This window comes from Lonchura striata, chromosome 4, assembly GCF_046129695.1.
Source record: "Lonchura striata isolate bLonStr1 chromosome 4, bLonStr1.mat, whole genome shotgun sequence".
Taxonomy (NCBI): Eukaryota; Metazoa; Chordata; class Aves; order Passeriformes; family Estrildidae; genus Lonchura; species Lonchura striata.
In genome coordinates this window covers 32,009,715-32,029,767 of record NC_134606.1, presented here as the reverse complement: position 1 = coordinate 32,029,767, position 20,053 = coordinate 32,009,715, and the positions used below count along the sequence as shown (strand labels likewise).

The following is a 20,053-nucleotide window of genomic DNA, read 5'->3' as shown; positions in this document are numbered from 1 at the left end:
GGTTGATTCTGTGGATGCAGAACAGGCTGTGATACACATGACACTTCATTGATTCCATGCATGGCTTTGTTTATGGTCAGGATTTAAAGTAAAAATAAAAATATGTTTGGTTTAATGATTGATTGTTGGAATGAATATACAAACATTTTTACACAGAAATGCTCAGGAGTGCAATTTTCTTGCTAAACATAACAAAGGCAATCCAGGCTGATGCCAAATCAGAGGGTAGAAGTGGGGAATCAGAGTTTAATAAACCTCAAGGTGGAAAAATTATTTCAGGATTAGGCAGGAATGCCCAGCAAAGGACAGCAGACAGAGACGGTAAGTAGAAAACCTAACACCAAAATAGAGATATTCAAGGTGAAGGACCCAAACATGGGACTCAAATTACAACGACAACAGTAAAAACCTGTCTCCTCTTCAGCTATGACCCCATTATGCAAGATCAAGGACCTACTCAAATTCACAGTGCAGCTAACTAGGGAATGGATAAAACAATATTTATTTACCCAGCCAAAGCATGAGAGTCACTGATGCAGGAAGTTACTGAGAAACAAGGTTCATAGATGAAATTTAAAGTGCTCCTGATAATTTCATAGTCATGAGCATTTCTAGCTTTGAAAGCTGAAAGAAAAGGTAGCAATTTCAATTGCCATTCTTTAACTCTAAAAATGAGCACCTTGAGTACCACAACTACTACTGCTATAGGGAGGATACCAGACTATTTGGCTTAGTGACTTAATCAGACAGGCAGTTCCTGTTTCTGGCCCTGATTTTTTGCATTTCCACCCATTCTGATAATAAAGTAGCCTCTGTAGCAACAACAGCTTCATGCTTTTCAGTGTGGTGAATTACTCTCCTGCACAGTGCAGAAAGCATGCAACATTTCCACAATTCATTGCTATTTAAAATCTCAAATAATTAGGTTTGAGTCTGGCAGGGAAAAAGTCACCCTATTTTCTTCTGAGTTGAGAAGTGTCAGAGAAATCACACAAGTCTGAAACAGCAGATTGTTGCTTCAACTCAGCCTAACACAGAACATAGTCTTCCTCCTCAGGAGAGTATTTTGAACACATGCCTCTGATGCTACTTGTTGAACAATGTGCTCCCAGGTTAAAAAAAAAAAGTCCAAGCAGAGTCTTCATAAACATTCACTTGAACAACAAAGAGTTGGAAAATGCTTTTAAATGAGCCACAAATCTACCAGGCCAAAGCAGGAGGATTCAGATCTGGCAGACAAGACTGGAGGAACAGGTTCAGCAGGAAGCATTCAGCTTTGCCCTTCCTCCCTGTCACCCCTTTGAAAACCAGGAATGAGCTGATTTACCTGTGCAGACCTCAGCCACTGCTATCAAGTTCCCCCTCATCACATGTATGCACATCCCCCCTTACCTTATTTAGCCATTTCAGCCCTGGTATTCTGTTAGAGTTGATTTGTTCTTCCAGCCAGGGCCGCATCCGCATCCTTTCGACAGGCATTGTCACCCACGTGGGAAGGAGCTGCAGGGAACAAGGGACAAGGTTACTTGTTTGCCAGGCAGAACTCCCAGGCAGCTCCTCCACCTCTACACAGTACACTTATTAAAGCTTTGCAGGCTGAACAATTGTAAATATAAACATTATTTCAGATCTATGTGCGAACCTCCCTTAAAGCAACTGAGATGATAAAGTCTTCTTTGTGGCAGAAAATATTCTTCTGGTACACATCTGTTAGGAAAACCTTAATCTGAAGATGACATCGGGTACCAGCAAAAGTTTGGTTGCTGATACAGGTGGGATACCAGAAGGCACAAAGAAAAACACTTCCATTCTTGGAGACACTTTTTTTTGGTCCACATACCTGCATTTCCAGAAGACCTTTTTTTTGCCAAGAAAAAAAATATATAATGAAAAAATATCACAAGCAGGAGGCATAATTGTACTAGCTAAAATGATACTTCTGCTAACAAAAGGGCTTTCAAATTGCAATTTCAGTCCCATGAACTTGACTAGGATTAATAAAAGTAAATTTTACATCACAGCAATTTAGCAGAGCACTTTGATTCTGGCTGAGTAGTTTCATCCCCTCCCTCCAGCTTTCTCTGATCAATCCACTCACTGATTTTTTAGCTGTTATTTTACATTTCAATGCTGTTCAGATATGAAGTGAGTGCTTCACACACCCCTCAAATACACTACGCCACCTTTTATTATCCAGTTAAGACTCAAACTGACTTCTTTTTCTGTCTCTCTCTCTCTTCTCTCTCACATGCACACATGACCTCAATGCCACTTCCCTGTTTAGAGCTGTAAATTATTGACATAAGAGTCCAAAGTCTTGAACCTGAGGCAGAAAATTTTTAAAACATTAACCAACTGGCACTAGAGGCAGATTAAAACACCACATTAAATGCCTGTTAAGCACCCTGGAACCCATCATTTCCACATTCAAGTACTTGCATTTAGGCTGCTGCTTCTCCTTGCCCCCTCTGCACCAGGCTCAGCTCCTTCCTCTCTCTTTTGCTCTTCACATCTGTGTTCTCTGCATCATTCTTAACTTCTCTGCTCCACTATTCTTGACGCCTTTGATCTTAAAAATAAAAAAGAGAAAGAAAAATTTGAAAACACATAGCAATGGCACAACTGTAAATGGGTTTGTTCTCTCTTCCTATGGGAGTACAGGCATGGGACAGACTAACAATTAGGCAGTATCAAGCCCACACCCAGCACAAGAGGAAGAAAAACGTTCAAAGTTTCCTCTCATTGCTCTGAGGACATGTATTTCCTTGAAACTAATAAGGAATTAAAATCTGAATGTAACAATAAGGTTCTTTGATGTGTTCAGAGAATTTACCAGCAGCCATGGTCACACCAATCTCTTAGCAAATATATTAGTATTTTGTTTACTACTGCACGGAGCTGGTCACCCGTGCTTCAGCTGCAGCCCCTTGCAGTAAACTACAAATTTCTAAAATAGCTCAGAAAACGGATGCAATTGCTCAGCTCCCTTTCAGGTTCACTTCAGATATAAAAAAACAACCAACCCCAAGAATCCAACAACAGACAAGCCCTTGTGCATACCCCTTCTCTGTAAGAGGGAAGTTGTTTTTTGGGCAAGGGTGGTGTGGGTTCAACTATTTTCGTCCCCAGGTTGGTGGCAAACAATGTAGTCATGCTGCTGCATTCCCCCCACCTTGGAACCAACAATCCTCATCCAGGCTGCAGAATGTGTAGAGGAGATCTCTACCATCTTCCCCTACTACAGTCTGAGTCAAAGTTGAAAAATGCAAATGGCAATGTACTAAAAACATGAGCAAATTTTTATTTGTCTGACAAGACAGAAAGAATTATCTGCAACAAATGCATTTCTTTGTAAGGAATCTTCAAGTATGCATGCACTTTGAGCAAATTCCTGGAAACACTGTGCATTAGGTTCAATACTCAATATGAATGATCCCATTTAGCTGTTGGACTTGTCTTTCAGGTAATGAGATCCTATGACAAATTTCAAACCATCTGAATTAACAACTTAGACAGAAGGCAAAAAAGTAATCTTGAAAGTAGCAGCAATCAATCCCACTTGGAACAGGCAACATGGAAGAAGCAGAAACTGCCTTTGCACAAAAGCAATATATCTCAGGAAACAAGAAAGCTGCCAACAATCGCTACTACAAGGAAGCCAGTCTTGCCCAACATGCCAGAGTTGAGCCAACCTGTCTTTTCCCTCCCACATTCCTGGGGGTTTCCCCAGCTGCTCCCCTACAGATGCTGTTGAGAGGTGCTCCTCTCTTTTTTGGCATGCTGAGATTCCTCTGGGATTAGCAACTGCAGCTGTCAGCACACACCTTCCTGTCCATAACCCACACCAAGACAAATTAATCCAAGGTAATCAGGAGAAAAGTCTGGCTTGTGAGAAGAGAGGAGTGGCTCCCAAGACCTGTTCATCGGATTCATTGAATTTACTTCCATAAATTCAAACCCAGGTAAAAATAGTCCTACAATGATGTTCAGCTGGAGGGAACAGTGAGAATCTTCTGGAGTATGTCCTTCACAAAGGAGCAAGTGCAGCCGTACTTCTGCTCATCAAAACAAAACCCCCAACCCACGCTCCTTTTAGAGCACATGCTGCTGAAAATAAAGCTGGATGTCTTCAGAAGACATTCCCAGACCTGTCTGCCTCAGGACAGCAATGACCACAATGGTGCTAAAATGGAGCAGGGTTTTTGTCAGTTGCATGTCAACAACACCCTTTTTATTGAAAATACCAAGTCAACTCTACCAAGTAATTGTGTGTGAGAAATTAAGGTGCAGTATCTCCATCCAGAGCTGTCAAATGCATGATTAATTTGTATAGAAAGAAACATCATCATCTGCAGTGCCTTAAAAGTAGCTCCTGTCTGTCCATAAATGGCATTACTGGGTGCACTTGAAGCCTGGCTCCAGGTGGGAGGACCTGGAGTCCGTCCATCAGTGATTAAAGTCAGATTAAATCACCTGACTTTAAGAGTCATTCCAGTTTGTAAAGACATTTGAAATGCTCCAAAACAGGCAGCAAACGCATGTCTATTTCAAGTTTCAGGGGCCATTGCCTAACACCACGCCAGCTTCACCATCCATCAAAATATATCAATTGTAAAACAAACCTACGAAATCAGAAACTAAGGTGAGCCCTACAAAACAACAGGTATGCCAAGTTTCTTGCAAGCCTCTCTCCAGTGTTTACCCAGCTGAAAGTAAAAAAGTAGGAACAGTCAATCCTTTTAAGGACAACAAAACATCAACATCAACATTTATCATCTGGTGCTGGCTGTAAAACTAAAAGCACTTACCCACCCATCTCGCACTCCTGGTCAGCCTCAATGTTGCACTTTCCCTGCACATTTGCACCTAGAAGACGCTACATACAGCTGTTGGTATTTTTTGAACCCGGGGAAAGTGCGTGTCTAACGGTATTTTCAGAGCTGCCAATGCATCCAGGTCCCACCGCCATGATCTCCTGAGCTTGGGTACCCATCTGCTGCCTAAAGAAACCTCTCCAGAAGCCTGGTTACTCTTGACTGCCTGAACCTTCACACTCTGGTTAATCAGAAGAAACACGGCTTAATGCCTGCCTTGTGTCACTTGACACCATCTTCCTCCACACTGCAGGGACCATGGATGGAGTCAGGGAGAGGAACACAACCAGCTGGGAGGAAGGAAGGAGCAGAGGGAAGGAGCAGCACCAGCTCCACCAGTGGCAAAGAAGCACCTTGTACTCCATCACTCTTCGGTCCCATCCCAGTTTTGCTGTATGCTAACTCCACTCTTCCCATAGTCAGCTTTCTAAAGAAGTCCAGGAACTTATCAGGCTTCACATGAAAATGATTAATATTCCCAGAGACCCAAAGTTGAAGTCTTTCTGGCATTATGTTGAAAATAATTCCTGTTTGTTTTTTCTTACGATTTCTTATGATGGAGGAAAGGAAGACTAATCACCAAGAAACACAGTCAACTGCAGATGGGACCTCAGAAAGCATTTTTCCACCCTATCTGAAAAGAGGAGCTTGTTCAAACACTGCAAGTAGGACTGCCTGCTAGGATATCACTCTATGATTCTTAGTAAGGCATTCTTAGTAAGACAGCCAGTCTTCAAAAATCACTATTTTTAATTATGCCTCCTACAAATGCATTAAGACTGGTAGCTCCAGGAATATAATTTCCTTTTTCTTGCTCTATTTTTACCACATGTCTTAATATTAGAGGGGACTACAGTCAGGGGCATTTGCTGTTTTGGAGGTGGGTGCTTAAATGTAACAATGGACATGAAGACATCAATAAAATTATTCCCAAACCAGTGGCAGGTGGGCAAGACATCAGCCCCAGCTCACTGGGATTTGCATAGAGGGGGAGGCCACTGGGAACCTGTGAAAAGCCATTCCCACACAAGAAGCATGGCCCATGGATTGGCTGCCACCACAATTTATGGAGGGATTATTTTGTTCTTCTTCAAAGTTTTAATTACTGCACTATTGATCCTGTGGCCAGTTCAGCCTATTTTTTTACAACGAGAAACATCAAGAACATGACAAAGGCTACTCCCCAACAATGTGTAAGCTTGTTGCAATATGCATATACACATATTTTCACTCCGTAATGATTGATAAAGGGCTTTTAGTCCCTCCCTACTCGCCGCAAGAACATTCTAGTAAGTCTGACTTGTTTTTTCCTTCACAGAGATAACACTCCTGCCATACAGAAAGTGTAACCTTTGAGAATGAAGAGCTCTTCACTAGAATTACAGCAGCTGTAGACAGAAAGTGAAAGCGATGGCATGGCAGGCATTACATCTGAGCAGTACACAATGTGCTCTTTCCTTCAGTTTCACTCTGGCAGCATCTGGATAACTGAAGAGGCACAAAGGTTATCCCAAAAATACAAGCTACTCTGTGTCTATGGGTACTTTCTTAAAAGTATATTCCTATGGAAGAAAAAAAAAAACTAAAAAAACCTCTAGAAAAGCAGTTCTTCTTTCCCCAACACAAAGCATATAGTTAAAATTTTTGCCAGTATATGGATATATTACTAATGGTTGTGAAAAGTTAAGGTGGGATAAGATCTTGGAGGCACATTTGTGAAGTAGGTCACAGCCTTTACTCAAAGTTGTGGAAAAACATCTGTTCCTCAGAGGGTATGTGCAGAATATTGCATGGTATCAATTTATTTTTTCTCTGCAAATACAGAACAGGCAATATTATTTTTAGAGAAGTTATCTTTGCTTGTGCTTTGCTGATAAACTTTTAAACTATTCCCTTTGTTTACTAAGGCTGATGCAGTTAAGAAAAGCATCAATCACGCCATGTGACCAAAAAGATATGCTGAAATGAGACCATATGCTAAATTTAGGATTCAGAGAACTGGGTTCTGTATTTGTGTCTGTGCCAAGACTGTTCCAGCATACATGGAAACATGATCTTTTTTAAAAGAACAGTACTTGGAGCAAAATTCTGCTCTTTGGTCACAGACTGAACTCTGCCTTCATATAGGATTTTGCAGTATGACCACCTTTTTCAGATATTCTGCTGTGAATACCACTTTCAAAGATTTCACCATCTGTACTCTGAGAAAAGCCCTGCTTAGAAGTCAAACTCATCAGAGTAATAGAGCCTAATCTCAGGTAAAAAAACCTGTTAGACTCATCTGCCCAGAAATACTTCAGAAATGTGAGACTGACACTAAAAGGAAAACAGAAGTGCACTTTACTCATCTGCTTTGACTGTGGACACCTGAATTCCCCCTGCCCGCAGTGTGTGGGGAGACAAGACCTCTGCCTGGTACCTTTCCTATCTGCCATGAGGTGGAAGAGGATCTTACCACAGGTGCTGCAGAGCATGCCTTCTTTCTGATAATCCCAAATTATGCAAATATCCATATATTTTTTGGAACCAACAGCAAAACACTTCATTAAAGAGTAGTAAATGAGGAAAAGTGGGCATTGCCATTCCTAGAGGTACAAGGGTTACAGATTCAATGTGAAATCCTCACTTAGATACGAAGCAAGAAAACCCATAAAAACCAGTAACAGACTTTCTGGACTCATAGCTAGTTAGAAAGCAAAACTTATGCTCTGTGGTCTTTTAATTGCATGTAATGGTGCCTCACTTTTCTTACCATTATTTGGTCAGTGATGCCCTGTTGAACAGGGAGGGATGAGGCAGACATCACTGGCAGATTTGTTTCTAACTAAGCACTTCTCACTGTGAGCTCTGTTGAGTATTCACCATGGCCAGTCTGCTCCACAGACCCAGCTCCTGTGTTGGCTGTAACACTTTGATCCACATTGTAGCAACAACAATATCTTTCCTGCTCTTTCCTAACGTTTTGGTGGCAGCAGGGAAGACTATGTCCTTCCTGTCCTTCACCAAGAAAGAAGTCACTGCAGCCAGGAATTCACCTTACTTACTCCAGTGCCTGCAGTAAGGAGGCAACTTCATCAAGAAAGGTCAGAAAGCCAAGAACTGGGGAGTAGGCAGGATGGGAGAGCACAGGTGTAAGTGGTGTAAGGTATGGCCTGGCCATTAAGAAGAAGCTCTACAGGCAACCACCAGGCAATACTTCACCTGCTTCCCTAGGTTCCCAAAAGAAATGTGTCAGGGCTACAACAGGACTATGGCTGCTAAGGGGAAAGCTTTGTGGGGTGAAAAACCTGGGAAATCAAGCTGCTGCATGACAGATTCATGCTAGCCACAGCTGCCTAACCTTCCAAGGGCCTGCAATGCAGTGTCCAGGTTGTGCCCACCTCATTGCAAGGCAGCTGGAGGAGGAGGGAAGCATTCAGCATGTGCTCCTCTCCTGCTGCTGTACCCAAGAACGATACACAAAGTAGAATGAAGAAAAGCCCTTTTATCCTCAAGCAACAGAGGGCAAAAAGCAACCAACCTGACTTTCCCTGAAAACAAAACAAAAGCCAAAGAAAACAAATGCAAAAGTAACTTAAACATGTACTGAAATCAGCATTACACACTGCATGTTAAACACGCCCAGGAAAAAATTCTGTGAGAACTCATACTGTATAAGGAGTGTGTTTCATCAACCCTATAGCATTTCTGTTCCACCCAAAGGGTGTTAACATGCCCTGGCTGGGATTCAGGCGTTACACATCAAAACAGACTCTTTCATTTGGTTTCCATATAGAGCTTATTCTCCCTCAGCAGCAAAGGTATGAGGCGTTATTTTGCAGTGATCTCAGGTCTCATTAAAGTTAGCCCTTGGATTTGCAGACTAGAAGTTCACGGAAAAAAATCCATCTTATTTTAATACAATAAAGCCAGAAGATTGTTCCGTTTTTGCTTCTGGACTTAGCCATAATGAAGCAAGGTTCAGCCTCTCAATACCCACAATGAAATTTCCCTTGTGATGGCTCCTGTGTTGAACAATATCACACTTGAAGAACACAACGTCTGTGTTGAGAACATCCACTTCTCTGGCATTGCAGCAACCTACATCAGCTGGGAATTTGGGCCAGGCTTTTAACAGATTGCTAAAGATCATCTCCACAGTATCCTTGCCACAATGCTTCTCTGCACATGCATGGATGTCTGCTAGTCTGGTGGCAAACCAAAATGATTGCTTTAGCTTCAGCTTTAAAAGAATATTTTGTTTCCTAGGGGTTTCTTTCATTTTTTTTCTCAAGTCTTGCAGGGAGTGAAGATGGGAGATGCCAGATTCTGGAGGCATCAGGATGGCAACATATCTTGACACATAAGAGACACTATCCCTTGCCACCTCCTTCAGGAGTCTCAAAAGCAGCCATAAATTGATTAGTTACAATCAGTGCAATATCTGATTTGTTTTCTTCTTAAGCTTTGTGTTACATCTGATTACTGACCACAATTTGGCTTCAGTATCTGGGATTTCTAAATGTTTTTCTCTCAAATGCTGCCTAAAAGAGAGGTGGTGACTTTCCTGTATTTCACTCAGACAAGTTTGGGAGGGGCTTGTCTGGCAAAGTGAAAACTAGAAGGCTATTAAAGCTCAAAAAATTATAAACAATCACTTCACTGATGAAACTCAATGGCATTCTCATGAGCTCCATGACTAGGTTTACAGGAGACATCCCTAAAACTTTTAACAAGCACTTTTGCTACATGGATCCCTCTGAAAGCAGTGGGAAATTATGCATGCACATACTTGCAATATCTTAAACAGTGAGAGTACCTTTTAGAGCTGGGTAGTCTTTATCTCAGTGTCCTGCCTAACACTGCTTTGCCTAAGTACAGGGTGAGTGCTTTATAGGGTACTATACATTAGAAAAGAGCCATTGTAAAAGAAAAGTGCTTAAGCTCACTGTTCTCACAATGATGACGGCTTGTGAGGCTCAGACAGGATTGCAAGAAGTCAATGAGATTTTAGAGGCATTCAAGGATGCAGAAAAAAAATTATTCCAGATAGCAAATACTGAGAAATGTGTTCAAGGAAGTTTTCACATTCACTGGCCATGACCTGCACCTGATATAATCCACCTTGCTCGGACTGGGCTTGTTCCCACAGCTACCTTTGTTTGTATAACATACTGTTCTGCAACACACAGCAAGAACTATTTGCACACTAAAGTGTGATTTAATATTTGCTTAAAGCTTTCATTTTATTGTCTGGGTAAGGGCAGTTTCTACCACTGAAGTTAATAGCTAACCCACAACTACACCTTTGCTACCTAAAGTTCTAATTGTTAGCGCAACACTCAGATCCAGCAAGTAAAAGACATAAACTACCACTGCCTAGCCTCACTGAGAGATGCAAAAACGGCCCTTTCAGCAATTTCTCCTTTACTTCTAAGAAAAAGTATTCAAGAAAAGTATACACTATTTCAGATTTTTAAAAAACACTCTTATGATTACTTAGTAGACACTTTCTTTACAGACAGATCATGGCAGGCACAGACTTGGGGGCTGGAATCCTCTGAATCACCCACTGTGAGCTGGAAACATGTCTGTCACATGAACTTATTTACAGTTACAAAAATAGCACCATGAAAGACACACATGTGTTGAGCATAAAAAATAAATTGAAATAGTTATTACAGAGATATTGCTTGACACTGGAGAATTTAAGAAAGAAATATTTTTCTCTTGTACACCCAGAAAGTGTACTAAGTATTAAATGCTGTATTTACTCTTGTTGAAATGATATGATCTAATGCTCTTTTTTCTAGAAATGCTACTCTTTCCTATGCCACAGGACATAAAGGATATGAATAGTTAATAGGATTGGTTACAAAATGTGCTTTTAATTTAAAGCTTTTGTGTTGACCACAGACCAACAGCAATTAGCCTCACTTTGTGATCTGCAGCAGCTATTTCTATCTCAGAAGTTTCCTAAAATACTATTGAGCTAGAGTGAGACAACTCAACTCATCCTCATTTCTCATCAAAGCTGCATAAATATCATTAAACTTATCAAAGTTAGACTTCTTTGGATTCTCTTATCAATCTCAAATCTCAGAATTGTTCTGGTATCTAAAAAATTTAGTTTTTATATGCTTGAATGCAATGTATTCAAATGTGTGAGATTTGGACCTCTGGAATTAAAGCTTTTCATTTCACCCAGAACACCTTTAGCGCAGCAGAGATTGTTCAAGCTTCTTGTCAACACACAATCTTTTTTCAGTACAGCCAGGAGCATGCATCTCTAAATAGGAGAAGGACAAATGAAATCTCAAATCTAAATAGAAGAAAGAGAAATGAAATCTCAAATGAATGTATCTCAGATTACACAGCCATCCAATGTTTGTCCATCTTTTGACTAATTCACCAGGTAGTTCTCAACGTCACAAAGTACATTATTCTAGCTGTTGACTGATCTGTGGAAATTGAGTGAAACCATTCACAGTAACCTCATGCCATTAGCAAAGCTGATACTGGATTACATCTTTTGGTTACTGTTGATCTGCCCCCATCTAAGTGGGTGACCCCAAAGGTGGAATGCAAAAAAAAACCCAAACCAAAACAAAACAAAAAACAAACAAACAAACAAACCCAAACCAACCATGTATTTTACACCCAATTCTATTAGCAACTCGAATCTCAACATGACTAAAACTCAGGCCAGCTGAATTACTGACTCCCTTTCATCATCTTGGATGTCATCACTTCCACTGTACTCTGTGTACGTGTTTGTCACGGCATTTCAAAACAGCACTTCTGTGACTGAAGAAGATGCCACTTCCCATATTGCAGGGCCTTTGCCCAGACCTCTGGCTGTGAAAAGTGGCACCAGGATAAAACAGGGAGTGCAGCCCCTACCCTCTATTGTGTTGTTTGCTAAGGGAGTACTGCCATACAGCAGTCTAATTTAGACGACACATTAAATAAATGGTAAAACTGAATTAATTTTTCAACCTCTCATGCTTCTTTCCTCTGTGTTTACTTCATTTTTGCCAATTGGGAAATGAAAACCAACGGAGTTGGTTTCACTTTTGTTTTTATTTGGTTTCAATTTTATCCTCAAGTTTTGCTTTCATCTTTTTCATGTAACACTGTTGGGATTTCAAATGCTACAGGCAAGCTGTCAGTAATTTAAAAACATTACTCTCCTATCCTGCCCATTTTCCTATTGCAGAATTATTTTTATTTTAGATAAATTTTTTAAGATGTTGTCACAATTTTAGAAAGTGTTTTGGGGTGGAGCTGTTTAGTTTTGATTTTACAAATTTATATGTCTCATCCATTTCAATTCAATACATCACTATTTTCCACTTGATTAACTTCTCAGTTGCATATAAAGTCCTGAATACAGGATTCAACAAAACACCTTTAAAGAGCAGCCAGTACACCAAATACACAAAAGCCCACATCACGCACCAAATGTGTTACACATATATGCATGAAATGCACATAAAGAGCTAAATTCATTTCTAACTTAATTTATTTAACAACAAAGGCAGTATCTTGTTTAGATAAAGCTGTAAGAGGCTTGCCTGCTGTAAGCCTCCCTTGCCTGGGAGGCTTGCTGTGAATATAGAATATCAACAGAAATATTACAGTACAGGCTTTGTCTTCTGTGCACTTATCTGGCCCTTCAAGTCACATATATCCCTCCATACATACCGAAAAAACAGAACTTAACCACAGATCACACTTTTCAAAACCAAGTGCGTAAGCAACCCTTCCTTCTTTTGTGCTGTATTAATCTTAAGTATCTAAGTCTCTTAAAAGTACTTAAAATAATTTTACAGCAAAAGGGAAATGGTTGGACAACATCCACTGTCACGTGCAGTTCAGAACAAAGAACAAATTTAACCAGTTTTGACACACCTTAACGCCATTTCTAACACCAGAAATATGCTGGAAGCTACAAAACCAAGCCTGTCTAGGTTAGCTGAAAAACCGTGATCTGTCCCACTCTTTAATAGACAGCAATATGAAAATTATTACTTCCAAGCTTATCCTGAAAGATAGCAACCTATATATCAACAATTGCATGTTAAATTAAGAGTTAAAATTTAAATTCTGCACCCGGGGTGAAACCATATGCCACATGCAGGCAGATTTACTCCTAGATGTGTGTCCAAACTGCAACAAGATAAAATGTTGTCCTAAAGACTGATTTAATGCAATCTGCTCCCAAGCAAATAAAGGAGTTAGAAGATTTCTGGCATACAGAAAACTGGGCTTGCAATATATTACTAATTAAGAAATCAAACTTTACTGTACTGCTTACCACTTCTTTCTTTCTTCTCTAGGTTATTCAAAATTTTTAGGTAATTCAGAAATTTTACATGAGCTTCCAAGAAATTGCAAAGATATCCAGCACTAACTTTAAGAGCAAGTTTTAAAACCTTTTCACAATTTATCAATAAGAAGTATGTGCTGGACAATGTATTATTTATGCTACATACAAAATATCTTAATTTTAAGTATTTATATATATGTAGATATGTACATCTGTCTATATATATTTACATACACATGGGCTGACATTAAACTCTAATTTATTATCATGTATTCAATTCCACTAACTGTTAATTGTTTATTTCAATGTTTTTTTAATGGCTATTTTAATCTTAACACAAGAGTTTATACATAGTCAATACAAAGAAGAACCTTCATACATTGCAATAAAATTTATGAAATAAAACTGAAACCAAAACAAAAGCAAAAAATCCCAAGAGGAATTTATTTAATTAAACCAAATAATATTTTTCATAATGTTATTCATACATGAGGAATATGCAACTTAACAAATCCATTCCTCTCCTTCACAGTATCCAGAATCTTTTAAGATTGCTTATTGTTTTGTTTTTGCACTTGAGATCTCAAAGGACAAACCAGAAAATGTTTTGCACTAATCACAGTTTATAGCAGTACTAGCTACAATAAAACTTCTGTAAATACTGCCTCATGGTTTATGCCCTCAATATCACAATCATTGCAGACCTTTGAAGAATCAGGTTTCAAAAGAGCAATCTTTACAAATGAGACACAGAGATAAGCAGGAGTAACACATGATTAGTTTTGTATCTTTACCTAGAAATGGACTATGACTTTTGATATATGATGCACAAAATAGAAGCTGAGGTTCTGATCCTGCAAATGTCAGAGGAATTTTGCAGGGGTACCACTCCAATGCAATGTTAAATGCATACAGGATACACTTAACCTGACTGTAACCATTGTCAGATTAACAAGGGCTGGGGTAGCAAGCCCAGATTAAACAGGATTATCATAGGTTAATTTTTTCCTGTAAATTGATAAAATCTTATGCTACAAGTTTCACATAACAAAGGGCAATATGCGGTCTTGCTTCTCTCTGTTATCTGTAAATGGACTGTAGCTTATGTTTCTCACTGGAAATTTCTACTAGCAGTTTTCAGCAATGATTCTTGATCATCATCTGCAGTAATTCTCTGTCAGCAGTCAATGCCCAAAATTTGATACGGAACTGTCCTGACTGCTAAGTTGCACAGCAAGTTTCTTTCCAAAAGACTGACTAATCACTCGTGAACCCGAGTAAACTCCTGACATACATGCAGTGGCTGTGAGCACCACAATTTATGTATTGCAGAACAAACATCTGGTTTTTCTAAGTTGCCTCCCAATTGTTTTATTTGTGTCTCATTTATCTTGCCTCTTCACTTTCTTCATGACACTAATGATTTTAAAGAATATCCCCACAGTCCCTCAAGTCACTTCTTTTCCAAGTTACTTACTCTTTCACAAAAGCTCCTTCCTACCTTTCATCATCTTTGACATCCTACTCTGTAGCTCAGCTAATTTCACTACTTCCTGAATCAGGAGAGGGGAGCAATATGCGTTTGTAGTGGTATGATAGTGCTTTCTATTTCTTTTTTTAACTCCTTCCTAATAATTCCTAACCTGTCCTGTCCTTTATTAGCCACATCTTGGCACAGAGCTTATCTTTTCATTGGATTATACAAGTTGTATGATTCTTTTTCTGAGTAGAAAGTCAGTTCATACCTCATTTTTGTGTGCAAAAAATTAGGATTGCAATCCGTCCCATGAATATTACACTGAAATTGGTCTGTACTGAACTTCATTTGCAAATTTACCTCCACACCTTCAAAATAATTTTTCTGCAGACTTTGTGGTTCGGTCTTTGGGATTTTCATGCTCCAAATGAGTTAATACAACCAGCAAACTTGTCACATTCCTACCTATCCCTTCCTCCATCCCTTGAATAGCATAGGCCCTGGCCAGACTGAGGGGTACAACCTCTTTTCACTGAGCAAACTGGCCATGACTACACAGCCCAAAGCAAACTGATCTCACTTTGAAACTGGCCCTGCTTTAGTAAGGACTGCATCAACCAGACAGCAGCTCAGCTTTACCTTTAGGGAATGCTGGAAGAGCCATGACACTCAAGTCCCTGGCAACAGAAGTCAGGCCTAGTCTTTGTCACTGCTTCACATTTATACCCATGGTCACTAGTCCCATTCACTAACCCTTGGCAACCAACCGACCAACGAAAGATGCCCATCCTGAGTTCTGAGTCTCCACAGAAACCCTGAAAAAGGGACAGCTCATTTATCACATCCCATTTCTGGAGCACCAAAGCAGGCATACCCAAGGAGTTACACACAAGAGGCAACTTTCCATTTAGGTTGTTTCAAAACTCTGCAACAAGTATCACCTCCTGCTTCCTACTTCATTCTTCCCAATGGTTTGTTCTCATACCCTGTCCCACAGACACTTCACTTTGGAAAACTCCTCGACATGTTCACTCTTTAAAAAAAATAGAAAGCCTCTTGCAAAAGACTCTCCTTAAACACCTTCTTGGTGAAGCAAGGCTTAGAGAATTTGTTTCACTCTTCCACTGACTTTATCTTCCTTGGGCACTCCTACACATGGATAACTTATCAGCAAGCTTCCTGGGTTTGATGAGCTTCAAAGAATATATTCTAATTGTTCTCATGCCTTTAGTAGCATGACTCTTTGGCTTACCTAATTGTGTTTGACACATTTTTAATGTTCTTTTCCACCTTTCCCATTTGAAGACAAAACCTTAACATTTGAAAGAGGTTTTTTCACTTGTACTGAGCTGCTTTACTTTGCTTGTCAGCCTGCTCAGCTTTCTGGTATTTTTGACGGATGACATACAATTGCTTTGAGCCTTTACTATTAGTGTCTTTGCAGATTTACATGAGACTTGCAACTATTTTACACTTTTGGCTGCCTCTCACCATTTGATTAATTTCTTTCCTCGCTATACGAAGAACTACTTTGGAAGAGTAAACACTGCCACAACAACTCTTGCCTTTGCAGCTCCTGAAACAACATTGAGTTTAAAGACATTATGATCAGTGTCATGTCAGAACTGGTGGGATTTTTAATGAAAAATCCTGAACTTAATTCTTGCTGGGCAGTACCTTGTCCAGAGTTGTTTACCCCAGTGTATTTGTACAAGCTACACCCAGAAAGAAGAGGTTTTTGGCACCTGGGCAAATGTCATGTTGGGCCATGACATAATTTACATGGGGGCAACTGAGGCCTCTCATTAACAATCATATTTCCTACTCTTGGAGTTTCCCTACACTCCCTTAATATATGACAGTTATTGTCAACATCTAGGTTGGGCAGTCAGTCATATAGCCCCAGTCTCTCTACTCTTCCTACACAGGCCTAGAACATCAAGACATGGGTCCCAATGTTACTTCCCCAAACAGCTATTTCCTCTTTAACAAAAAGTTTCCCACACCATGCACATAACAAGCTACTCAGTCCTCTCTATGCATCCACAAAGTTTTTGATATTCTAAGTAGTCTATCATGAAGATGTTTTAACACCATGATGATGCACCACTTCAAGAGAGAGAGTGTCATGGCAAACTTTACAGTCCTTATCCATCAGCCTTTCCTCACCATTTGGTTTTTAAACATATAGTAATATACAGACAGTATACATAAGTAAATGTTTTCATTGAAGGCATACATAGCCTGGCTGCAAATTTATTTTCATAAAGCCTACTCTCTTCTTTATTTACATAAAGCCTATTCTAGAGCTAATGTAAGCTGTATTTACTAAAAAAAAAAAAAAAAAAAAAAAAAAAAAAAAAATTCTCTTTAATACTAGCACCGTTTTTTCTTCATCATTTTCTTAACTCTGTATTGAAACTGCCCCTAACTCCACTTGGTCCCACACATTAAAGACCTTTTCTCAATGGAGAAAGGGGTCTTTAATCTCCCCTTCCTAACAGCCTGAATGTTACTTCACATTCCTCTTGGCTACCCATTTCCACACAGCGTGGCCTGTGATGAATAGCTCTTCTCTAGAGACTGACTTGACATCTAAAATCTGTCACTTCTGTCATCAGCAAGTAACTGGGTAGCAGTGCTAATATATGTGCCAAACAATAATAGTGACTGACTGCTCTACCTGCATCTGCCAAGCTGCTGGGACCCCCAGCCTCAGGGAGATAACACAGGGCTCAGCAGGCTGACACCCTGCCGTGCCTGAAGCTCACTGAAGAGCTGCAGTGTGGCGCATGAAGTGATACTGTGCCTAAGGAGCTGGAGCTCTCACAACATTCATCATGGTTTCCCAGCAAAAAGGGGCACATGAAGTAATTCCCTGGCAGCATGTTACAAGCAGGGGCCTAAGAAGGACACTGATGCATCTGACGGAGCTGGTGGCAAAGAAAGACAGCAATTCAGACTGAGACCATCTGCCTCACACATCAATTCTGCTACTTTTGTGTGACTGTCTCTGTGTTAGGGTGAATTTAAATGTTACTGCTCCACTCAACTCTCTTTTTATGGTACTAACAGGCATTCGACAAAGATTGTTAAGACTTAAATAAAATAACTGTAAACTTAAACATGTTGTATTTCATCTCCAGAAACCGATGTTTTCATTTACAACTGCTCATACCTTCAAGAGAATGCTGTCTGCAAGACCTTAGCACGGTAAGGTGGGTTATAAATTACAACTGTACACTTACCGGAAGGAAAGTTCTGCATTCCGGAATTCCTTTATCTGAGCTCTGTGTCTAACGAATTAAGGTTAAGACACAGACTCTGCTGCTTAGGAGCTCACACTAATCAAAACAAGAGTCAAAGGCCTAAGCACCTCTGGGAATCTGGGCCGAGGGATCTAACACTTCAGGTACTTGCAAATTCGATCCCAGCCATCGCAAACCGCTGGAAATTTGACCCTGCGTACTGCGCACAAAGGAAATCCTTGTTCCTAACTTCCCCCTGGGCTCTGACGTCCAGCGCTTGGCTCCCTGCTCGGGACAGAGCCCGCGAGGGGCCGCGCCGCCGAGCCCGCCCGGGAGCCGCTCCTGCGGGGAGCCGAGCGCCCGCGCCACTTCCTCCTTCCGCCGCTCCCGCGGGCCCGCCCGCGGCCCCGCTGCATCGCCCCGCTCCACCGCCGTGCCGTGCCGTGCCGTGCCGTGCCGTACCCCCGAGGGTGGGATGCCGGCGCCCCGGCTCCCTCCCGGCGCGGCGGGCGGCGGCGCTGGGGCGGGGGGCGGCGGCCCCGCCCCGCCGCTTGTGTAACGGGCCCTCGGCGAGGCGGGCCGGGCCCCGCCCCTGCCCGCCCCCGGCCCGCGGGGGCAGCGCCCCCCCGCCAGCCGACCCCCGCCCGCGCCCCTCCGCCCGCGCCGCCGCCGCTCCCCGTCCCTTATCGGAGCCGCCGCAGCCGCCAGCCAGCCCCGCAACAAGTGCGGGGGCCCCCGGCCCGGCCCGGCCCGCGGCCCTCCCGACCCAACGCCCCCGCCTTTGTCTGTGCGCCCGAGCGTCCTCCCCACCCGCGAAGCGGCGGTGCCCCCGTCCGCTCCATCTCCGCCGCGGCCGCGTCTCCCCTTCCCCCCCGCCCCTTCTCAAACGCGGCCGCGGAATCGGGCTCGGCCCCGGTCGCTGGAGCCCGACCTTTTGTTTTTAAAACCGATGCGTATCTGCCCGGGAGCCCCCGCTGCTCCGCACACGGAAACGGCAGCAATGCGGAAAAATAAAATGAAAATTAAGCACGAAGAAAATAATAAATATCAAAAAAATATAGCAAACAATTCAAAATTACCTTGCCGGCCCGTTTTCACGGCCCTTATATAATTCCTCAAGGTTACCGCCGTTGCCAGGGGACGCGAAATGGAAATGAAAACAGGCGCTGAATAATCGCGGGAGCAAAACTAAAAGTTCAGTGCCTCCGCCCGGGCGGAGAGAGGGCCAGATCGAAAGCAAAACAAGGAGAGGAAGCGACGAGGCCGCCGCCGCTTGGAAATCCCCCCGCCTCTCCGCCGGGCCGGGCCGGCCGCGCAGGCGGCGGGGGCAGGGCTGCGGCGGCGGGCGCGGAAGCGCTGCGCCCGTCACCGCCGCGCCGGGGCACGGCACGGCACGGCTCGGCACGGCGCCGGGGCACGGCACGGCACGGCACGGCACGGCACGGCGCCGGGGCACGGCGCCGGGGCACGGCACGGCACGGCGCCGGGGCACGGCACGGCACGGCGCGGCGCCGGGGCACGGCACGGCGCGGCGCGGGGCTCCGCCACCGACCCCCCGGCAGCGGCTCCCGCTGGTCGCCGGCCTCCCGCAACACGCGCTGGGCCCGCCGGACTGCACCGAGAGCTGGAGCCAGGCCCGGGGAGCGAGGCAGCACTGTTCTGGGACAAACCCAGCGCTCAAAGCAGGTTTTGCCGGAGACCAGAGAGAAATCCCTGCCGCTCAGCTCCACCAGCACGGACTGAATCGCTCCTTGCGTCTCTAGCCCCTCTGCTGAGGTGGGAGTCTTGGTTTCGGTCCGCTACATGCGCATGCTAGAGCTGTCGTTGCCTTTGGAAAAGTACAACGTCGTAGTTCCACAACGAGGACAATTACAGATCAGATCCTTTGAGCCCAGCGAGGCTCAAGCGGCTGGCTCACTTCAAGAGACGGCTCTTGGATTTCAACAGATTTTACAAACTGCCGTTAGCTGTGGAGTCAATGTAGAGACCAAAGCTTTCTACTACAGGATTTTGATAATCCCGATTCAAACTACAGCAAATAAAATCCATTGAGGTTGCAATGTGCCATTCCTAGCCCTAGCCATAAATGATAAAGAGCACTTGGAGGCTGGAGGAGATATGAAATGTAGTAATTTCAAAAGGC

General features: G+C 42.7%; 1 protein-coding gene across 5 annotated transcripts in view; it reads right to left on the bottom strand.

The window, feature by feature from the left end:
* IRF2 (interferon regulatory factor 2) overlaps positions 1 to 19,230 on the bottom strand; it is a 39,462-nt gene extending 20,232 nt beyond the window's left edge. The window contains exons 1-3 of one of the 5 annotated variants that reach the window (XM_077782892.1): positions 18,990 to 19,230; positions 2,436 to 2,569; positions 1,393 to 1,500 (exon numbers count right to left, since the gene is read on the bottom strand). In XM_077782892.1, coding sequence (XP_077639018.1) covers positions 1,393 to 1,500; positions 2,436 to 2,441 — 114 coding nt within the window. In that variant the 5' untranslated portion in view covers positions 2,442 to 2,569; positions 18,990 to 19,230. Of the gene's footprint in view, positions 1 to 1,392; positions 1,501 to 1,840; positions 2,124 to 2,435; positions 2,570 to 17,910; positions 18,381 to 18,720; positions 18,768 to 18,989 lie in introns of those variants that run through there. The other 4 variants (XM_021543508.2, XM_077782894.1, XM_077782893.1 and 1 more) reach the window with 4 other exon arrangements.
* Positions 19,231 to 20,053: the final 823 nt, after the last annotated feature.